Source organism: Scylla paramamosain, chromosome 32 (assembly GCF_035594125.1).
Source record: "Scylla paramamosain isolate STU-SP2022 chromosome 32, ASM3559412v1, whole genome shotgun sequence".
In the NCBI taxonomy this organism is placed as follows: Eukaryota; Metazoa; Arthropoda; class Malacostraca; order Decapoda; family Portunidae; genus Scylla; species Scylla paramamosain.
This window is the reverse complement of record NC_087182.1, coordinates 3,486,294-3,509,463: the sequence shown is the minus strand read 5'-3', so window position 1 is coordinate 3,509,463 and position 23,170 is coordinate 3,486,294. Positions and strand designations below refer to the sequence as shown.

At 39.8% G+C, this 23,170-nt stretch overlaps 3 protein-coding genes across 13 annotated transcripts in view; 2 read left to right on the top strand and 1 right to left on the bottom strand.

Annotated features, from left to right (window-relative positions):
* Positions 1–6,869, top strand: part of LOC135089066 (dystrobrevin beta-like) — a 62,977-nt gene extending 56,108 nt beyond the window's left edge. For 8 of the 10 annotated variants that reach the window (XM_063984277.1, XM_063984271.1, XM_063984272.1 and 5 more), the window contains 2 exons: positions 1,710–1,825; positions 3,664–6,869. In XM_063984277.1, the coding sequence (XP_063840347.1) occupies positions 1,710–1,825; positions 3,664–3,783 (236 nt within the window). In that variant the 3' untranslated portion in view covers positions 3,784–6,869. The remainder of the gene's footprint in view (positions 1–1,709; positions 1,826–3,663) is intronic. The other 2 variants (XM_063984276.1, XM_063984278.1) reach the window with 1 other exon arrangement.
* A 304-nt stretch (positions 6,870–7,173) lies between these two features.
* On the bottom strand, positions 7,174–15,924 carry LOC135089065 (SWI/SNF complex subunit SMARCC2-like). Of its 2 annotated transcripts, none has more exons than XM_063984268.1 (12): positions 15,765–15,924; positions 13,893–14,012; positions 13,444–13,548; positions 12,736–12,904; positions 12,149–12,351; positions 11,831–12,036; positions 11,029–11,239; positions 10,290–10,486; positions 9,907–10,024; positions 9,680–9,784; positions 9,333–9,539; positions 7,174–9,141 (listed from the first exon to the last, which is right to left on the bottom strand). In XM_063984268.1, the coding sequence occupies exons 1-12, from the start codon at positions 15,876–15,878 to the stop codon at positions 8,053–8,055; spliced, it is 2,844 nt and encodes a 947-aa protein (XP_063840338.1). In that variant the 5' UTR covers positions 15,879–15,924; the 3' UTR covers positions 7,174–8,052. The 2 variants fall into 2 exon arrangements, with proteins under 2 accessions (XP_063840338.1, XP_063840339.1); XM_063984269.1 differs by lacking the exon at positions 15,765–15,924 and adding an exon at positions 15,566–15,725.
* A 3,514-nt stretch (positions 15,925–19,438) lies between these two features.
* Positions 19,439–21,024, top strand: LOC135089064 (uncharacterized). The gene is made up of 2 exons (XM_063984267.1): positions 19,439–19,519; positions 20,424–21,024. Exons 1-2 carry the CDS (start codon positions 19,508–19,510, stop codon positions 20,910–20,912), a joined length of 501 nt encoding a protein of 166 aa, XP_063840337.1. The 5' UTR covers positions 19,439–19,507; the 3' UTR covers positions 20,913–21,024.
* The last annotated feature ends 2,146 nt before the right edge of the window (positions 21,025–23,170 follow it).

Below are 23,170 nucleotides of genomic sequence, written 5' to 3'. Positions count from 1 at the left end.
GGGTGGTGTGGTGCTAGGTGAGGCTGATCACCAAGGCAAAATTAACTTTTTGATTTTCCATATATAGGTGTACAAGATCATGATTCTGTTAAGTTTTCACCATTCAGAGGTGTACCTCATACAGGAAATACTGTAAACCCTCTATGCCTTTGTCATTCACCTCATGACTATTCAACTTATGTGTGGGTAGATGACATTTGTAAAGTGAATGATGTATAAGAGAATGAATCTGTGAGTGAAAGAAATGGTGTCTTGAGCAGTGAAAGGAAAGGTGGAGGGATGTGAGTGATATCTTATAGGGCTAGTAGTTGAAGAGACCAGAGCATTTATCACCTCTGATGGCTTGCCCTAGATCAGTTTCTCAGTGGTTTAAAACACAGTGCATTACACAGACAGAAAACAGCAGTACACTGTATGTATATTGATATATCAATGCATCTGCTAGTGTTGAGAGGTAGTCTTTGGATATTCATTGAATCATCACCTAAATATGCTGATTTGTAAAGAAAATTTCATTCATTCAGAAATATTTTTAACTTTGAGGTGTTGCTTCAGGGTTTTTCTTAGGATCAGATATCTTTATTCTTGACTTGGATGCAACCCTGTATGTGCAGGAAAGGCATGGCTGCATGGTGAAAGAATTAAAAGGTTTTGACATTAACCAGTAACATTAAGTGTCCATACTGGTGTGTAGCTTAGAGAAATTACATGTATGAGGGTGTTCTCTTCATGTAGAGAAGACTGGTGGTGATGAGTAGGCCTTACTGGTATACAATAGTATTGACGAACCTTCATATTGGATAGATGAAGGCTTCACTTTGTGGTGAGGGCAACACCTGCACAATAATGGTAGTCCTGAGGTGTGTGTGCTCCGTGTGCTTGCCTGGCTTGGTGCTGCAGGCGCGCTTCTTGCTCTTGCTTGATTGACTGGTCCGTTGCTTTCATGCTCATGAAGCTTTGCCGGATTCTTTGCTCATAAGTCACTGACCAATTGTATTCTTGGTATATGCATTTATTTATAAAAAATTAAGTTAAAGTTACTATATTCAGCCTATTCACTTTTTTTTATTTAATTATAATGATAAACTGGGGACAGAAAACAAAATTAGTCCTCAGTTGAAACTGAATTTATGTAGAAATGCAACATGAGATGTATATATTATTCATGCCTGTATCCTAAGAATATAGTCACACTTCCTTGGCTGGGAGCCAACACATCAAATGTCCGTCTTCACAGCTGTGCTTGTGGACTCGTATATTTATGATTCAAAACTACGTGTTCTTTTATAACTTGGTTTTGGTAACGACAGTTGTTCATGAGTGTGATGTGTTGGATGTTGGAGGCTGCTGGAGGTTCTGTAGATAAGTGCTGACCTGCACCAGGCAGACTTGAGCTGTGGGGAGGCAGCCCAGGCTGTCTGATGGGTAAACAGTCTTGGACGGGGGCTCTCAGGAATGTAAATTGTAAACTTCAATAGAAAATTAAGGATGTGGTTAAGAACCTTGGTTAAGGTGCTCCAATTAAAATATTTTTAAGTACTGAACACAAAAAGTCACACTTGAGTCACTCCATGATCTTGGCGTAAACTGAGCTTAAACCAAAATATTTTAACAAAATTTAAGTAGAAACCAATAATGTTCTGGAAATCCAGTAAGTTTGTAGATGTACCTGACTGGGGTTTTAAATAAAATTATAAAATTATTTACAGACTATGACTTCAAGGGTCTGTATGAGAGCCCCTCCTGGCGTAGCATGACAGAGGTGCAGTACAGTGAGGCTGAGCCACACCCACACAGCCGCAAGCCTAGTAGAGACTTGTCTCAGGTGAGGGGAAGTGAAGGCTCTCATGTGACCCTTTCCTTAACCTCTGCTGCTGCTGCTGCTGCTGCTGCTTCTGCTCCTGCTCCTGCTCCCTTTCTCACTGCTTCCCTGGAATGGTGGCTCACAATATTATACTACTACTATACTCATATCATTTGGGTTATTTACTAAGTCTCTTTAGCTTCTCCACCTTATATGCTGTGTATATGCAGGTGCACTCAGTACTTGGTCATCCTTCTGCTCTCATTTCCGCTGTGTTCTGTCGGTCATGAGTCCTCAGATCTCCCAACAGTCTCCTTGCACACCTGGTAACTGATGTGTTCTTAGCAGGTCAGAGTTATTTCAGATTCAGAATACAAAAACAGTAGAAGTGAGTGCAGATGGCTGCTCAACTTTACCAAATCAAAGTTATGAGGTTTCCATTTATGAAAGGATGGGGTCTTGACTAACATGACTTTCTTTCCAAGCTGTGTTGACACAGCTTTCCAAGCTGTGTCAGTGTTTATTAATGCATGTTGTTTGTTTATTCCAATCATAATTGAGGTTGATTTGTTTATGTCCTTGATGTTTTTAGTGTGAAAGAATTTAACTGAAATGTGTCTTAGATGTGACTGCATTTGCTGTCATATGGTTTCCTGTCATTACTTCAACATTAAAAAGAAAAAAAATTGGCTACACTCCCATTCCCATTGAACTGTTTGAGGAGCAGACTATCAGGACATCTCAAAAACTAAATTTATCAATCTATTTGGCAACATGTCTCCTGTACAATCTTTTTTAGGGTGGCAGCTGATTAATTGAGTAATTTTGTCTTAGTTGGCCTGCCTCCTTCACGTGTTGGAAGGCAGAAAAGAACACTGCTATATAATTCAGTACATAGATGCAAAGTTTATGTCAGTCTTAAATCATATTGCTGTCAGAATCTTGATGTGTCCCTCAGAGAGTAGTACTGCATAATTACTAATGAAAAACTTACTCTTATTCAGGAAAGCATGCAGCAGAAATATCAAATGTGCTCCTTCTGACTTCAGTATTGTAAGGAGCAGCCACGTAAAAGACTTCCTGCAGCTTCTCTTGTGTTTTACTGTACTTCCATGCAGGAGGTGACCATTTAAGTCAGTCATTGAACACAAACATTATGCCAGTGCTCATGTGATGCAATATGTATTTTATAGCTAGTGCCTAAGATTGTTTCCTCAGCTTCCTAACCTGTACGTTTAATAGTCATCTCCTGTATTGGTTTCAGTTCTTTGCACAGTCACTTCATTCTTTTTTTTTTCTTTTTCCTGTTTTGTTCTTGTTCTTATGTGCGTTCTGATTGTACACACAAACTGCTCAACTAGATGGTGTAGTAACAGCTTTCTGTGTTCAGTCCACCTCCTCTCAAATAGAAAGGACAGAGGAGATCCATGCAGGTCAGTTGACAGAGGTATGCAGGAGGTGTGTGTGTGTGTGTGTGTGTGTGTGTGTGTGTGTGTGTGTGTGTGTGTGTGTGTGCGCTTGCATATACGCTTATGCTTGTCTCAGTGGCCTGATGATTCATACTTTGATGTTCAGCATTGGTCAGGCTCAGGGATATCTTTGTGTGACATAAAAGATTGATGATGCTCCACTTTTTGTATACTGTAATGTGCCTGACATACATCACACAGGTTTTGGATGACACATAAATTTTCATATCCTCTTATAGTTCACACTGAAGTTGGTATTTTCCATTTATATCTTGTTGCATTGTGAAGTTTGTTTTATTTTTGTTTATTTCAGATGATGATTGACCATTATTTTTCACCATTTAATTGGCTTCTTCACCAGTGTTCATCCAAGTTTCTTGCATTTATCAGGTTGGAATGAAAAGCAGCAGCAAGTGGCACTCAAATGATAACCAGGATGACTTGGGCTCCAAGAAGGACGGCGACACACCTGACTGGGAGGAGGCAGGTATGGGATGGGTCAACAGGTAGATGCTGGCATCAAGCAACCACTAGCACTACTAATTACTATCTCATTGATCTTCATCTCTGTACTATTAACCTTTTTAGAAATTACTATTAAGTGGGATGTAGGTAAAGGTGGGAGGCAGTGGCATAACTACAATAGCACTACTGACCTTGTATTGTAGAGATTATGCATCCCATCATGAAACTCACCATTGTAGCAACAGACAGCCGGATGGAGCATGCGTGTGTCTCGTGTTTCACTCGTGTACAATGTCACACACCCGTGGACAACAGTTTATATACTGCTTTGTATTTTGTGTTAATAAATTTCAGACTTCCTGGTGGGATGTGTTTGGTCTTATGTTTAATTTATGAGTGTTCTTCTGGACTGTAATCAGAGAAGGATAAGTTCTATATGTTTGGTCCCAGAGTTATGAGACAACCAGTGGGAGAGTTGCTGTGATTGCTTGCCTTTAGTTAAAAACTTTCTTGTGTATTGTCCCCTACAGTTCCCATTAATGTATGTAGATTTCATCCACTGGACTTGTTACTAACCATGAGGAGTAATTTTTTATTAATACAAAGTGGATGATTTGCATGTGTCCTTCATTAGTTAGTTGTACTACATTGTTCATTCATATAATTTCACTTTACATTATTATTTGGCAAGCTTCCATTAGGTGACAAAGGCTCAAGCCTTTAGAAATTCTAATCATGAGTGAGGATGACTTGAAGTATTTGACTGATGGGTCATGAGACAAGCAGCCTTTGCCTGCTGAGCAGTTTCATTCAATTCCTTAAACATCTTACCCACTTATACTGTACTTTATAGGCTGTCATGAATTGTATGACATTTTTTATAAATATTACTTACTATTAAATATCCCAGTAAGGAATTAGATCATTTTCAGAGGATATTGATCAATAAGCTGAGGATATGAGTACATCTAAAAGTGTATAACTAAGGAGAGAAATGTAGGACATTGGTATATACATATATTTCACTTTTGTTAAGAAAACTAAGATGATTGACAAAATTATTATGTATAGAGTCCTCTTTTTACTGTGGATAACATCCACATTATGCCATATTGGAAAACAAAGCAAATTAAACAAAATTTTCAATGATCAGTTGAAATCACACGCTCAGGTGCCTTCATACACAAACCCAGACATGAAGATATTGGTGTGTGTTCATCGGTGCACCGGCAACACAATGGTATGACTCACCTCATCATTGGCTCTTCTTGCCCATCTTTGGTAACCCAGTGTTCTTGAATTGATTTTTGGGAAATTGTAAAATAAAACAGGTCATTGTAAAATTATACATATGAACGCATGCAAAGAGGCAAACACATGATTATTCATAGCTTATTGATTGATATTTGAAAGACAGCATTGATAAAACTTGTTCTGCTCTAGATATTATTTCTTCCTTCAAGTGCTAATTTTCCCTAAGTAATAAGGGTAAATAAGCTGACTTTCAATTCCGAGTGGCCAAAAATTTTCATGCATCATGTCTATGAGGACCAAGAGAGTGGATCAGAGAAGCTTTACCTTGAGGTACCTGTAGTTAGATAGAGTACATATCTTTGGAAATATCTGTGGTGGTGATGGTGGTAAACATTTCTTATTTATTTTGTAGGACAATCAAAAGTAACTTAACAATAATTATGCAGAAAGAAAGCTTTGCACCATGTTCTTTAATTAATGTGCCTCGTGCTTGTCCTAGCATTAACTCCTTCGTGATGATCTTGGCGTAGTGATGCACCGCTCTTCCCCGTCACATGTGAGGTGTCAAACTGTCCTCGTGTCACATGCACCGCAAGTAGCCAATTGGAGTTTGAAAATTTAAATTGCTCAGTGTAGACCCACAGTCACAGTTTGGACCAATTATTGTTGAGCTTCACTTCATTTAGAACATTTGATCTCACTACCATTGCTAGACTTATAAGTATGCATCTTAATGTTTCATCTTCCCAGTTGTGTGGTGTTGATGTCTGATTCCTTTGTGTGTAAGAGCTAATGAGATGACTAAGAGTTATGAATTGGTTCTCTAATTCTGAGTGATACTGTTCACCATTAGTTTGTCTCGAGCACTTCCATCACTCTGTGTACTGTTGTGCTAAAATTCATTCAAAGACAAGGTCAGAGATATGCATGTTAGAGCAGGCTGTGATTCAGGATTCTTGTTTAAGAACCTTTGTTACAGTAAAATCTGTTTGAACTGTAGATACACAAAACGAATCAAAAAAACTGTACCATCTTTATTCCTAGATAAATTCTGAATGATTTAGAAATTGATAACATTACATAAGAAAATGCTGGTAATCTGTCATAAATTATGCTTTTGCATACACAATATTATAGAGAAAATTATTTAAAGATATCATGAATGAAGTTATGAAATTACTAATCAAGATAAAACATTGCTCAACATGTCTAAAGTCCTTGAACATTATATTTGGCTGAGATATAGAACAGTCATTGTATACAATCACAATGTATATAATAGTCTTTCACATTGTTTGCCACATATGCAAACTTATGAAAGAAGCCTTGATTTTTCTTTAAGAATCAATGTTTCCTTGACAGTGATAGATCAAGATAATAATGTAGTTACACAGTGTCAAGCCTTCATTAACCTAACTCCAATAGACAATAGCCAAAGATAGTGAGTGAAGTCTTGAATGAAATCATTGGCACCTACCTCAGCTACTTGCTTCCAATGACTGACCAAGTTTCAGAAAAGAGGTTCCAAAATAAAGTAGGAGGCATGTTGCTTCAGAGATGACAAATCCTCTTGTAATGGGGGTGAGTACATTAGTGGGCTCTTCTTTTCACGTTGAGTTCTCTTGTAAAATGATAGGACTAGATTTTTCTTGATCTAAGACTTATGGGTTAGGAATAAAGTAGTGTAAGTTTTATTAATAAACTAACCTTTTGATTCCCATATTTTTAAGGGTGTGGCAGCTGTCTTGGCAGCTGAGTTTTAAGTTTCTAGTCATTTAAGGGTATGATTTGGCACTAGACATGAGCTGTGATGTTTACTATTATGTTAAACGATAGTTACCATGTGGCCAAGGTACCTAATAAAGGGAAATTTATCACCAGTGGTTTTATTACCAACACAAGTAGAATGTAGATTTAAGAGCACCATGCATGCTGGGGATGTAGTACTTGTAGTATGGTGGTAAGTGTTTTCATTTATTACCAAGGCATACAAAAGGTGGTGATTTCACCTTCGTGGTGTCAGCCTTGCAGCCTCCACTGAAAGGGAGGTCTCTATCTTCTATCTTGCTGGTTTCATTTAGTCATAGAAATGGTACACAAGATTCAAAATCATGAAAGAAGAGGTTTTCAATCAATCACCTGTTGTTGACCTTTCAATTGGGTTGAAAAAAAATCAGGTACATTTTCTTTCCCTTTTTACTTGACTATTTTAAGTAAATAAATGAAAGTGAAAAATGAATACAGTTTAATGGTAAAATTATATTACAGTGATGTGTCAACTGAGATTTCCATGTATATAAATACATACTTATATACTCTTGTACAGTCTACATGAGTAATACAAAAGTGACATGTATTCCCAGTAATTCCTGGCAATCACTATAGAAAAAGAAAAGGAAAAAAAAAAAAAATTAATGCACATGACAACAGATTAGGGATGAAATCTTTCCAAAAATTAACCTCACAAGTATTTAGATATTCTATAATCTTATAAAGACTATCATTATTTTATGCATTACTGTCTCAAAATATACATTACTACTTTGTAACTGCAAACTCCTACCTTGCATAATGTTCCATTTATTAAAAACCTATCCCTCCTCATAGACTAACCCCACCATCTAGAAATGGACATGAAGCTGAATATAGTGGTGAACATCAACAGTTATTGATGTATTGCATGGCTGATGGAAAGGCTGTGTTGGTTGACTGACTGACAGACTGACAAAGATTCATCCCTTCTCTATTTCTATCCATCTCTATCTATATTACAAAAACTGTACATTATCTTAAATCTTGATAAAATCCCAGCGTATTTCTTTCCTGGTCAGATCACATTCATATGGCTTTCCATAGTGAACTTTTACAACTGTTTTCACGTAGAAAGGAAAGTTGCTTTCAAAGATTCATAGATGAGCTGGCCAAGAAGAATGGTACCTACATGCTACTTTTAATTGGAATTGTACGTCAAACACCAACTTAACCTAAAGTATGTTGTCCCAATCTCTGCTTCTCCACGTAGCTGCTGACGACATTACTCATCGAGCTGTACCTTGTTCACTACTGATGAACTTGTGCCATGGCAGGGGCAGGAGAATGGGCAGGGCTTGTACCTTGCGTCAGCTGGTGCAGGGCATGCTGGCGTGCCCTCATCTCTGCAGCTTTCAGTTGTTCCAGATGGAACTGTTGACGCTCCTGCAGCAACTGCTGACGCTGTAACTCCAGACTCTCTCTTTCTCGATCCATGATGGTCTCCAACTCCTCAAAGTGCCTCAGCTTAATCTCCAGCTTCTTCATCTGTGTTTCCACCAGCAGTGCCACAAGGGATTTGATTTTCCTCTCCTCCACGGCAGCCAAGTGTTTTGCTTTAACAGCCGCCGAGCCAAGGGCAGCACTGGCGGCCTGCTGGACTGATGCATCTTTGCGTAGCCTCTCACGCTCTGCATCCAACTTCTTTTCTTCTGGGCTGATTTCTTCTTTCTTTTCTTCCTTTGTTTCTTCCTTTTCCTCTTTCTTCTCTTCTTCCTCCTCATCCTTCTTCTCTTTCTCTTCAGTACTTGTCTTCTTTTCTTCAGGTTTGTCAACCTCCATTGGCTCCTCTTTCTTTTCTTTTTCTTTCTCAGGTTCAGGTTCCTTTTTCTCTTCTTCCTTCTTCTCTCCCTCTTTTTCCTTTTTAGCAGCCTCTTCTTTCTTTTCAGCTTCTGCCTCACCCTCTTTCTTCTCTTCCCCTTCTGGTTCAGTGCCAGCAATGCCTGACTTGCCTAAGCCAGCCGTGGGGTCCACCTTTCCTTCATTGGATGCTGCATGATCAGCAACATTCTTGATGTGAGAATCTAGCAGAGCAGCTGGCACCTCATCCTTGATGCGGCAGAACTCATCCATGGCAGCCTTGGCGGCCGAGGCAGCAATGCGAGGGTCAACAACAGATGCCAGGAATGCTACAGTGGACATAATTGGGTTGCCAGACTTGCTGAAGGGAATGGGTTGATAAGCCAGTGGTCCCAAGGCTGCTGCTGAAGCTCCAGAACCCACTTCTGGATCCTCCAAGTAGGGATCCTCAATGGGTAAACGGAGGAACTGCAGGATGCACTCATCCTGTGTTCTGGTGCCCACGTGTTCACACACTTTGTTCCAGTCATCCTTGTACATCTGGAACCACAGAACAATTAAGTGAAAATCATCATAACTATACTTGTAGGCTTCCTCTAATGCAAATTGGAGAGATGTAAGTTGGCAGTTGTAGTCCACATCACTCATGGTGTGACAAAGATTACCTCTGATCATAAACATCTACTATACACACAGATACACATACACAGGAGGGAAGACAAAGCCCTCACCTCCAAAGCCTCCAACAACAGCAGCGTCTCCTGCTCCGTCCACTCTCTTGCTTGACTGGCAGCAGACTTGTTCTTGAGAGCCCCGGTCTTCTTTGAATACTGATCAAGCTTCAAACCAAAGTCTGTGCCGATACCAAATTCTGGCTTTTTGTCTGTTGGTTTCTTGTCGAAGTCCATGATGTGTTTGGCTGCTGAGGGCTGATTGACCTGAAAAGGGGAAATAATAATAACAGAGACCGTCACAAGAATTACTTAATGTGCATAGTAATCTTGGATCCAGTAGCTTGCATTTTGAACATTTCAGATATTAATGATCCCATACTGAGCTTGAGACTTTCCATACACACCTTGGGAGGATTGATGGACTGAAGGCCAGCTGGGGTGTCAGCCAACACATGGAAATGAGATGTAGGAGGGGGCCCCATAGGGGTTGGTCTTGCATCTGCATCAACCTGAAACAAGAGACAGCTTATCACAAGAGAACATGAGACTACAAGACAGTTACATGAACCAAAAGCTTACTTTACCAGCCAGAACAAATCACTTTACAATGTTTTCTCCTGTGGCTGCTCACCTGGTAGTTGATGAGTCCCCACTGCTCCAGGAAGGCGTGGACCCTCATCACAGCACACACATCACCGGCAAGATTACGGCGACAGGCAGTGGACGTCAGGTACTCAGTGGGGTTTAATCTGTGACAGGACACAAGTTACATTACCTCAACAATGAATACTGGGCATGTACAGCTCTGGTGAATGTTAGTCTGGAGGTTATAACGGTCTGTACAATGCATTTCAGTCAATTACTATCCCTATTTTTAAAGGAACATGATCCCTGAAAGAAAATGTCATAAGCCCTAAGTAGAGCATCTTTACCTTAAAATGAGGTATGCCATGATGATTACTTTATCAGAAAAGCCAATAACTGGGAAAAGCTAACTGAATCCAGTAAACTAACCTGTAAGTGTCAATCATGAAGTTTCTGTAAGCAAGATATATTTCTGGTGTTTTAGATTTGTTCTTGCCATTGAAGAATTCTGGGAGGCCTCTCTTCTCTATGGCATGGATTGCATTGTAGTCAAACCAGGCAGCATAGCTTGGCACAATAATATGGTGCGTCTGGTCGGTGGCTGTGTCCTCACTCTCCGGCACCGGCTGCAAGACAAGCAGGCAAAAATAAGGTGGGTAACAAAATATACTTAATTAGATTTAGTTTACTTCAACAAGATCTTCTTTATGTTTTTGCACAGTCATGTATTCCCTACTAGGTGAGGTGACCTAACCAAGTTTTTCTCCCCAGGCCTTCTGTAATAGGCATCTACCCCTTAACCCTTTGACTGCCACTTGCTACACCTTTCCCTAATTACCAATCACCCTGAGACATCTTTACTTGTTCTACAGCCACATCCAATCTTTAAACAGGGTAGAAATTACAAAATTTCTACCCTGCTAGCTTTCTTGAAGATGCTTATAAAGACTTCACACATTGCTCCTGTTGCTGCTGATTCTTTTGTGCCACAGTGAAAGGGTTAAAAGGATACCTAAGCCCAAAGGATCAGATAATAAATGAGAGGCTCAAAAGGGACCTCTTTGTTAATCCTGTATCTGCCATATATTGACACAACGATCACTTTTGAGGGAAAGATTATACAAGACAAGTGCTTTTGCTCAGTGAGATACCAGAGACTGTCACTCACTGGGCCTTCTGTCTTCTCTGTCTTCTCAGTGGCCTCCTCGTCAAGATCCATGTAGTTGCCACCCTTGCTGGGTTGGATTTTGGAGCCAGTGGTGACCTCTGTGACAGCCGGCTCGGGGGCAGGGTCCTCCATGTCCCGGGTGAGATCCTCCTCCTCCTCCTCCACTTTGGTCTTCTTGATGGGCTTTCCTGGCGTGGTGGTGTTACGGGACCTGCAGCGAAGGTGGTAATTACATTGGGACCTTTTATAACTTCAAATACTTTCATAAACAACATTCCTGAAACTTCTTCCTTGCTCCCAAGACATTCCTGTTGCATCCAACAATGAAAATAGCTGTGCTTGTAAAGAGGGCAGGAGTACTTTACTTTCTCCTCTCTCAGGGACCAAGGGGCTGAGAGTGTGTGTGAATGAGAAAGCTGCATGCCCTGTCTTGGCTACCCTGCTTGGTATATTTATGTATGTATACTTGTATAGAAATCAACTGTATCTTCCTGTTTCCCATTTTCATTTTTCTCCTCATATATCTAACAATAATCTTGTTTAGCCATACTATTTTTTCTGTGAATTTTTTTTTTTTTCATAACTAAGATGCATTTTCAGCTACAAATATGGGAATGTGTTGTAATGCTTGTAACACACACATACACAGCACTCAATTTTACATTCTCAAGTGATGACGTGAGTTATTTCAAAGCTTCCACATGAAACATAAGAACAATGATGGGTTCTTGCAGCTTCCCATATTGTAAGCTGCAAGAAGCCACCAGGCCTACACGTGGCAGTCCTTGGAGTGCTGACATACCCTTTCCGCTTGGTGCGTGGTGAAGGGGGCGACCGAGGCCTCTTCTTGGCTTTCTTCTTCTTGTCTGGGTCGTTGAGGCCCATGGTGTCATCCACACTCAAGCAGCCGCGGTGCTTCTTCTTGGTGCCCGACTCATCCACCTCATAGTCCTCCTCATTCATCCATTCATTGTAGGATTCTAGGTCTTGCAGCCAATTAGCACACACCTAGAAGGCAGTAATGTGTATCATATGCCTACACAAAGACATTTCTCTGGAGATTTAACATATAAAAGCCATCATGTCTTTCACATCCATTATGCCCTTCACTTATACCAACCTTCCACTGGCCATCAAAAAAGAATGGAGACTCAGGGGGGTCATAGTCCAGGTCCACCCCAGAGGCCCATGAGTCGTAGGAGTCTGGCATGTAGTAGAAGTGGAAGAGTGTCTGTCTGTCGCGGCGCATCACAGCACGAGCAAACTCATCATCAAGAGGATCCTGTTCATCATAGACAATGTGTGTTGCTTCCTCATCCTCATCTGCAACAGTGAGAATCATCATTAACGGCATCAGTACAGATTGTTTAGTAAAGAGTGACAATATTAACCCCTCCAAGTCACAACACTAAAAGCAATGAGTGGAATCTTCATAAGCATCTAAAGGAAAAGATCTAAAAAGAAATAGATTTTTACAATTTCTGTGCAGTATGATACTTGGAGTTATCTCAGAGAGGTTAATAATAAAGAAATTGTGTATCAAATAGCAGTGAAAGGGTTGAATATAAAAGTAGGAAATAGTAAACTTACGAAAAGACAACCCGAGATCAGTTACAGAGAAAAAAAACGACTGAAATGGTTCATAGGAGGAAAGCTCAGTATATAGCAAAAAGCTCCTTGATAACATGTGGAGGGTAAGCCACTCACCGACAATCTTTCCATCGTGGCGCTTGACAATGTCCTTCAGTTCATTCCTCAGCTCCTTGTCCACCTCATTCTGGATGTACACAACAGGCTTCGTCCAACACTTGCTGGACAACAGACTCTTCTCAATCTCCCTGAACAGCTCAATGTTGGCATCCTTGCGAGACGGAGACTGGAAAGGAAAACAAAATCAACTGTAATAAAGTAGAGTGAACTGCAAAATGTAATGGAAGTAAATCAAAGCACCATCAAAATCAAGGCAAAGTTTTTTCTCAATTACTTGGAAATCAAACCCGCACGACCCTCGGTCATTCTTGAACCTAAGATCAACCATAAAATCCAAGAAAAGAGTGAATTGTAGGAGTGAATGAAAGCACTATCAAAATCAAGCCAAAATTTCCTCTCATTTTACCTGGAAATCAAGCCTGCACAACCCTCGGTCACTCTTGAACCTAAAATGAAGAAAATAAATCCAAGAAAAGCGACTAGCAAGAATAACATGAAATGGAAGAACAGAATGAAAGCACCATCAAAACCAAGGCAAAGTTTCCTCTCATTTACCTGCAAATCAAACCCGCACAATCCTCCGTCAATCTTGAACCCAAAACCAACCCTAAAATTCAAGAAAAAAGCAAAAAGCAAGAATAACATATAACAGAAAAAGGGAAAGAAAGCACAAAAAAATTTAAGGCAAAGTTTCCTCTCATTTACCTGGAAATCAAACCTGCGCCAGCCCTGGTCACTCTTGAACTTGTACACTGTGCTGAGGATGTGGCACAGACCACCGCCAGGCTTGAAGTCAAGGAAACATTTCATCTGGAACAAAATACTGTATAAGAACCATTTACAGCAGATTGGGAGGCTTATGCACACATCTCTGCGGAAACTCCAAGTGATTTGCACAAATAAAGGCCTAAAGGAAACATAGATTGAAGATGAATGCCTGCAATGCTATTTTAATGATTAATTAAAGGGCAAAGAAACATTATTATAAATTCAGGATGTGACCTGCAGCATCTACCATGAAAATACAAGAAAGCAACAGACAAGAAAAGACTGCAATCACAGAAACTGGGCAACTCATAAGCCACACAAGGGAAAAGAACACCAAACAAAGTGACACTGATGATGATGACTGGAGTGTGGGTGGCATTACTCACAGGGAGCTTGGTCATAGGTGGTCTGGGAGCCTTGGGGCCAAAGTTGTCTTCCATGAACTGCAGCAGCATCACCACCAGCTGTGCCAGGTTCTTGTTGTTGGGAGGGTCAGCCTGCACATGCTGCAACACAAAGGGCAAGTTAATCTTTTCACAGTTATTTGACAATCCTTAACCCTTTAACTGTTAATTGGTACAACCTTCCTTAACCCTCTCAGTCTGGTAGGTCTTATACTACTATTAACCCTTTATCTGTTAATTTTACACCTTTCCTTAATTACCACTCAGTTTGGCAGGACTTATACTACTATTGATCCTTTAATTGCTAGTTGGTACACCTTTCCTTAATTACCAATCACTCTGAGACATCTTTACTTGTTCTACAGCCACCTCTGATCTTTAAAGTGGCTAGAAATTGCAAAATCTATTCTTTTTATTCCCTTTCTTTCTTGTAGATGCTTATAAAGATTTCATGCATCACTTCTGGGGCTGTTAATTGTCTGGTATTGCAGTGAAAGGGTTATGATTACGATTACAAGATTTTATGAAGGTTCACGTGTGCTGTCTTAAGATCAGTGAGCTGTGTGTCGTGTCTGGCAAAATTCTCAGTCTAAAAGTATCGAGTTTTTTTACAATTGGAAGTTGAAGTGGACTAATTTAATGTGTTCCAAGAAGACACCCGGATTTTAAGTCATTCACTACCTCACCATTCCGAGACGTCTCTTGCTCTACAGTCTACAGGCACCTCCAAACACTACACAGGGTAGAAATTGCAAAATCTATTATTTTAATCCCCTTCTTTTTGTAGATGCTGATAAAGATTTCATACATTTTTTTAGAACTACAAATTGTTGCATACTGCTGTGAAAGGGTTATCTTATAAGACCTGCCAGTCACACAAAGCTAAATGGTCCCACTGCTGTATTGGCTGACTGGTTAAGGCCAATCAGCATCTACTTCAGCCCAGGTGATTACTAACGGCTCAGTGGGTAACAAGAAGTGTGCCTTGATGGTCACGGCTGCTGTTATGATCAATCCCTCGTGTCTCAAAGGGTTAACCAAGAGAAGCAGCAGCTGAGGGCCAACCCAATAGGGTGCTCAGCGTACAAGACTCGTTACCAAAGAGTGGAAGCAAATGTTGGTCTGAAATTTTACATGATCAGCCAAAAATTAAAACTACAATAAATAAAAATAAAATAAAATCTAAAAAATATGGTTTGAGATGACACTGGTTAAGAATGTTGCGGCGTGGCACAGTCTCTGCTGATGGCAAAGTAATCAATTATAATTATTTCTTTCCATCAATTTTGTGACTTAACTTCACTCGTCACCTCAATGAACGTCTCCTCGGCCCAATCTGTCAATTTTCAGACTTCATTAATTCATCAGGTCAGAATAAAGTGCAACCATCGCAGGCAAACGAGGACTATAAAAAATAAATAAATAAATAAATAAAAAATAGCCTGGCCGTGACCCAGCGGTGCTCCCTCAAGACAATTACACCAAGACCGCGACACTGCAAGGCTCCACACGATGAGCCACTAATCGTGCAGGACCCACATGCCTCACCAGTGGCGGGAGTAGCGTGGGGTCACGGGCCAAAACATTTCCCCTTAGCTCCCGTCACTGCGCGGGACAGAGACCGTCCTGCCCCCTCCATGCCACTTCACACTCACCCTCACTACACACGCCACTCTCACAGCTACACACGCTGCATCCACACACCGACACAGTGTTCAGAAGCCAGCAGACAGCGCTACATGGTGTCATAAAGCGTCACCAAGCGCCCCGCCAGGCCAGAGGTGCCCGGCGCGGCGGCAAGCTTCCTTCTCGTCCTCCATTTCGCTGACTGTACGGCCTCCTAGCGCCCCTTACCTTCTTGGCATTCTTCATCAGCCATGTTCTGACATTTTCGAATTGTGAGACAGTCTCCGAGGACTCATAATACTTGACATTTGGCCCGCCGTCCTTCCTCGGGTTGATCGCCATCCTGACAACAACAACAACAAAGATGGCGCCTAACGCGTCCCTCCCGCCTTATCCAATATTTCATTATCTTTATACTAATTGCATTCTTATGTTTTAACGCTTAATTTTAATTTTAATATTTTATTATAACGTTTTATAACCTTTTTCTATATTATTGGCGTAGTTTTATTAATGACATATTTTTTTTGTTCCCTGTCTCTCTGCCCCATGAGTCCTGCAGATATGCCACTTTTTATTATTCTCAAATTATTTCTATAATATGTATTTACTTTATTGAATATTTTCATTTTTGTCAGTCCTTTCGTTACTTTATTTTTTTTATATCATATGTATGTATTTGTTATTTGTTTTTTTGTTTACATTAATTTTCTTATTTATTTTTTTCCTTTGCCGTCTTGTATTAAATTGTCTACGTATTTTCTTTATTTTATTCCTTGGTTTGATATTTTCTTTAGTTTTAACTTCTTTTTCTAGGTACTTGCCTTATTGGACTTTGAACTTATTTTTTAGATCGGTATTTGTTCCTTTTTTGATATATCCTGTAGCTATAGATTTTTATATATCTGCCTATTGTTATATGTTAGGATATAACAATATCATTCTAGTCATTATTTTTGTAATATCAATCAGCTCTTTCTATACATTGTTTATTTTAATCAGAGAGAGAGAGAGAGAGAGAGAGAGAGAGAGAGAGAGAGAGAGAGAGAGAGAGAGAATACAATTCAACCCAACAAATAATGGACTCTAATAAGCAATCCAGCTAATTCAGGCATTGTCAGGAGTTATGAGTGCAAGGAACAACAGAAATAGGGCCACACAAAGTTTCGTAACGTGAGTGTATGAGAGCGCCTTTCCTCTACTGCACAAGCCATTGAAGACCAGCCAGCTACCATAAGAAGAAAGCTGATAACGGAACTGCAAGCGCCTCTAGTACATGAACGTGGCCTTAGAAGGAAAAGAGTATTCAGAGACCCCTTAAACCCCTTTAAGGTGGATGAAGAGCACCTCTTGAGATACTACAAGTTTCCGAGGAGAGAAATACTGTGGCGGTGCGAGGAACTGGGAGACTGGTGTGACAGGAAACATGCCATCCCTACCTACACGGAAGTATTGGCAGAAGTACGGTGCGGAAGTGGCAGTTTTCAGAATGTTGTGGGATGCATCATGTAGTTTAAATTAATGTGGTATGCTTTTCTTTCTCCAATTTTTTTTTCTTTTCTTTTTCGTCTGTATTTTTTTTTTTTTTTAATGCGTGACAAGCAGAGACAATATTACAGTTCTAGGCGATAATATGGTATGACAGGCAGTACATAGAATTCTGCGTTATTTTATTCACTTATCCATTTATTTAATCATTTATTTTCACTTCATCTTGTTTATTCATCTTTGTTGTTTGTTTGTTTGTTTGTTTGTTTTCCGAAAGTTAGCGTTACTAAAAAAAAGAAAAAATGGAAGAGAATTTCAAAAGAACACGAAAGGAAACAAGGGAAATTGAATAACATAAGGGGAAAGGAATATTAGATGGAAAGTGGGGAAAGAACACTATTAACAAGGGGAAGAATATGAAGAATGAAAGGGGAAAATGAGTGAAGGAAGGCAAAAAGTTGATAAAGGGAAGGGAACGAAGGAACGAAGATGGTAAAAGAAAGGGAACGAAAGAGAAGAAAGAAAAGTGAAAAAGAAAGGATGATAAAGAAAAGGAAGAAAAAAACAAGGTAAAGAAGGAAAGAAAACGAAAGAAAGGAAAGAATATTGTAAACGAGAAATCAGAAAAACAAGAAAGAAAAGAAAAGAAAGTAAGGATGAAAAGAACACAGAATAACAAAATTAGAAGACAACGAAACGAGAGAATACAAGGTAAAAGAAGATGAAATAATGCAAAGGAAGAAGAAGAAGAAGAAAACGGAGAAGGATACTAGCCAAGGGGAAGAACCACACCCTACCAAGTTCATGGCCATCTGCTTCCCTTGCATTCCCTTCTGCCTGCCTCTTTTTCCCGCCCTTCCTACACACTTACGAGGAAAGGCAGACACTCAGCACCTCGCATATACACACCTCAGTCATCCTAGCCTTCCTTCAGCACTCTAAATGAATTCTGGAAACTCTTAAAACGACAGAAAACGTTAAATTAGTTCGTTATGCGCCAGGATATTTGGTTTGTCAAGGCTGCGCGGGAATAGGCTGGATGGCGTGTGTCCTTGAATTGAAACCCGAGGGGATGTATTCTCTCTCTCTCTCTCTCTCTCTCTCTCTCTCTCTCTCTCTCTCTCTCTCTCTCTCTCTCTCTCTCTCTTATTTATTATTATTTTAAAAAGGATAAACGACACAGAGAACATAAATATAATAGTAATAATAATAGTAGAAAAAATAACAATAATAATAATAATAATAATAATAATAATAATAATAATAATAATAATAACTCGACAAGGAAGAAACGAAGGAAAGGAAGAGAAAACGAAGACAAGGAAGAAGAGAACGAAGAAAAGAAATAAGAAAACGAAGAAAAGATAGAAGAGAAAATGAAACCAAGGAAGAAGAAGAAGAAGAAGAAGAAGAAGAAGAAGACTCAACATACCACTCAGTAACTCAATGTCTCTTCTCTTGTGGTAGTGACATGTAAGAGAGAGAGAGAGAGAGAGAGAGAGAGAGAGAGAGAGAGAGAGAGAGAGAGAGAGAGAGAGAGAGAGAGAGAGAGAGAGAGAGAAAGTTAAATAAAAAAAATAAATGAAAGAAGGAATGAAACGCAAGGAAGTTAATAAAGGAAGGAAAGAGTGATAGAAAGAAAACAAAGAAAACTTAAATGAATGAAAGATGGGAGGAATAAGCGAAAGAAAAGAAAGAACAAGTAAAAATGAATAAGAGGAGGAAAGTACGATAGAGAACAAAAATAATGAGTGAAGGAAAGAATAACTGAAAGAAAGGACTGAAATAAATTAATGTAGAAAGGAATGATAGAAAAAAAGAAGATAATGAAAGAAGGAAGAAATTATAGAAAGAAGAGAAAAGGAAGAAAGAAAACCACAAAGAGACAGGACAAGAATGACCTCGGTAAATATAGAATTACTGAAGGAAGGAGGAAGAGGAGGAGGAAGAGGAGGAGGAAGAGGAAGGAGGAGGAGGAGGAGGAGCAAGACAAGGAGGAGGAGGAGGGTGTGGCTAGGGAAGATGCGGCCTGAAGATGAGTAGGACTGGAACAAGAACAAGAACAAGAAAAAAAAAAGAAAAAGGGAACAAAAACTGGATGAGGTTGGTTGCTGAGGGTAGGCAAGTAATGGGTGCGGAGGCTGAGAAGGAAGAGGAAGAAGGATAATAGGATAAAGAGTAAATAGCACATAATGGAATAAAACTGGAAACATTCATGCACGGAGAGGAGAACAAGGAGAATTATGAGAAAAAAAAAGAGAGAGAGAGAGAGAGAGAGAGAGAGAGAGAGAGAGAGAGAGAGAGAGAGAGAGAGAGAGAGATGTATAAGGTGGAACAGATTAGCAGTTTGAAGGAGGGAGGGAAGGAGGAAGAGAGGGAGGGAGGGAGGGGAGGGTATCACTAGTGGAGCAGCAGCAGCAGCAGCGACGGGTATAAGAGGAGAAGAGGACCTGGTGACTTTATTCTTCAGATACTTGGGAGAGATGGAAGTGCAGGTTAGTGTGACTGCTGTGTGTGTGTGTGTGTGTGTGTTATACATCATAGATTTAATTTGTACTTTTCTTCATTTATTTTGTGCTTTTCTCCATTTATTTTGTATTTTTCTTAATGTATTTTGTACTTTTATTCATTTATTTTGTTTCTTTTCCTTCATTTATTTTGTGCGTTTCCTCATTTTATTTTGTATTTTTCTTAATTTATTTTGTACTTTTATTCATTTATTTTGTTTCTTTTCCTTCATTTATTTTGTGCGTTTCCTCATTTTATTTTGTATTTTTCTTAATGTATTTTGTACTTTTATTCATTTATTTTGTTTCTTTTCCTTCATTTATTTTGTGCGTTACCTCATTTTATTTTGTATTTTTCTTAATTTATTTTGTACTTTTCTTCCATCTATTTTCCCTTCATGCATGGGTTACATTCTAAAACGTTTCGACATGTTATCTTGACCGCTTTCAACATCCTCTACAGGAAGAGACTGGGATATCCAAGCGTCTTAATACAGTGTAATTCTGATTTGCTTTTGAACCGTTTTCTATAAGGCGTGGCACCCTCTTTTTTTTCATTTATTTATTTATTGTTTACTTTTATCAGCCTTGTTACCTTCGGCCAGAACCTTCCTCGTCCTTTTTTTTTTTTTTTTTTTATCAATTATCATTATTATTTCAGTGACAGTCCAGTAATAAGGGTTTTGCATGAAACTTTACCAATGATCTGCATAGGTTTTGAAAATAATCGTGGTATATTTTGTTTTTGTTGTTGTTGGATTACGTACTGAAAAAAATGTATCTTTTGCATTGATGCGATCAGTAAAATATCTATCTATCCCTCTATCTATCTATCTATCAGTCTATCTATCTACCTATTTATCTTTGCATTTATCTCTATCAATCCGTGCAGGTCCTGAAGCTGGCGGTGACGGTGGTGGTCCTGGCGGGCTTAGCTGCAGGCGACACGAAGGTGGTGACGCCCTACTCCTTGGACGCGGTGGTGGTCGGCCATGCCCCTGTACGTGGTGTCTCCTACGTGCACCACGCCGCTGCCGTGCCAACCTTCAGAGCCTCAGCTGTTCATTACACCGTGCCTCAAGCGGTGCAGTATGCCGTGCCTCAAGTTGTCCAGTACGCCGCCCCTGCTGCACGTTACCCTTTGGTGTACAGAGCGACCTACCACCAACCCGCCGCTGCCACTCTTGTGAAGAAAGTTAGCTATGATTTTGATGATGACGACGTGAGGCCCCTGACGTACGCCGCGGCCTCCTCCTGGGACATCAGCCTCGAGGACGATGACGATGACGATGTGGTGGCCTCGCATTACGGAAGGTTCGACGATGACCACTTTGATGACGACCACGATGACCATTATCTCCATGATGACGACCGTAAATAGGCAGGCAGTCAGTCAGCCGTCCAGTGATCAGCGGTATCGCCATCTTAAGTATACTTGTGTAATTTTTATACAGGTTGCTAGACCACGAAATATTAAATACATTCCAGTTGTCTGTTTTTTTTTTTTTTTTTATTATTCCTTAAAGATTTCGAGACGCCGCAAGGAAATTCATAAGTGATACACCAAACCTTCGACTTGTTACACTTTAGAAATCTATAAAAATCGCATTAAAATCTTGACTTCTTGAGTGCATGCCATATCGGGAACCGTGCCACCAGTATACCTCTTATTCGGAGACGCTTTGCTCCCTCACCACTGCTGTTTTCAAAGGCCACATAGATGTTTAGCCAGGTTCTCAAGAGCGTTTCTCCTGTCAGTACTATAGAAATATTGTTCATATGTCAACCATAAAAAACACATAAAAAGCCATACAGCTTCAACTAGAGCCTTTTGAATGTACTTGGGGTGCGGCGCAGAGGTATTCATAATATATATCATCTCGGCAGTAAATAAGGTACTCGTCACTCGAGAGAGAGAGAGAGAGAGAGAGAGAAACAAGCCTAAGAGGGAAGGGGACTGAATCAACTCCGGCTGCTGCTGCTCCTTCGTCTCTGGCAGGGCTCAGCAAGGTTAGTCCAGCTCCTGTCCTCCAATTTATCGAGTGCATGGTGTGATATGAACACTGGAGTTGACAGGTGGAGGCAAAGAAAAAAAAAAAAAGCTTATAAAAAAATATAAAAAAAAGTAATTAATATAAAACGTATTCAAGTAAATGTATGTATAAAAGTACTGAAGCAAATTGTGTTCGTGTAATTATCGTACAATAAATCTTTTATTTTTTCTTAACATTTATTTATTTTTATTTGTGTTCATTTATTTCAATTTCATTTTATCATCTCATTTTTTTCTTTTCATTCATTTCATCTGATCTCATATTGTATTTCTAATTTTTGCATATATATTTCTTTTTTTTTTTTATCTCATATAATTACGTTTTATTTTACATCATTCCATTTCCTTTTCTTTTGTTTTCGTTTTTAACCTATTTTCATTTATTCATTTTATTTCTTATTCAATTTCATTAATTATATAATTTTATTTGTTCATTTATTTTTTGCTTATGTATCATGTATCTTCTCTTTCTTTCTCTACTGCAGGAGCGAGTTAGCGCATGCACATTTATAGCCTACTGCTGGAGTCAGGCTCGGCGTCCTCCTGCATGGGGTGGGGACGGGTGGGGCGGGGAGTGTAAATCATGAGAAGCTGCACATGATTCCTCCCTGGTACTAGGTTAGGTTAAAGCTTCAAGTTCATATTCTGAAACACTTCTGCGCCGCACCTCCACTACACTTAAAAGCTTCTAGTTGATGTGACGGGTTTTTAAGCGTGTCTTTTATGGTTCTAGTGACAGATCATCAACATTTCTATATTGTTAACGGGAGAAACACTCTTGAGAACCCGGCTAATCATCTCAGTGGCCTTTGAAGGTATAGTACATATTCGTGGTGAGCGCAAAACGATTCAGGATATCCAGCCCGCGCCACGCCATCCTCCTTACTAATCCGAAGGTCGAAAAGGAGTCCTGCTAAGGGAGGTGCTGAAGGGCGGCGCCGTGGGAATGTCCGGGAAGGAAAGGGGAAGGAGAGTGATAATCCCGAGAGAGAGAGAGAGAGAGAGAGAGAGAGAGAGAGAGAGAGAGAGAGAGAGAGAGAGAGAGAGAGAGTCCTTCAAATCGTCACTTCTCATAAACACTATGATAATTATTTAACGGAAAAAGCAACTGAGAAACAACTAAACAAAAAAGCCTGCATGTACTCTTGAGAAAACACATAATTATAGATACTGAAATAAAAAAAGTAGTATAAAGATGGGAACAATTAACGGCAACTCTTAATTAACAAGGGACGTGCTATGGTAAGAGAGAAAACAAGTACCTGATTCACAAACATTAACTTCATTATCTTGTATCAGCTACTTTTTATAGGCTTCAATGAAAGATTATATCAATGTTTGCGTGTGTGTCTTCAGGATTTTTCTTCCCCTTTGGCGCCATGTACAAACGAGTCTCCTCCAGGCCTTTCTGTCCCTTGCATCTTTCAATACCTCCTCGTTTCACCGTTTGCATATACAGAAGGGATGGCGTCATGTACGAGCTTCCTCCAGGTGTTTCTGTCCCTTGCATCTTTCAGTACCATCACCTTCTCCTCGTTTCACTGTTTGCATATACAGAAGGGTTGGCGTCATGCACAAGCCTCCTC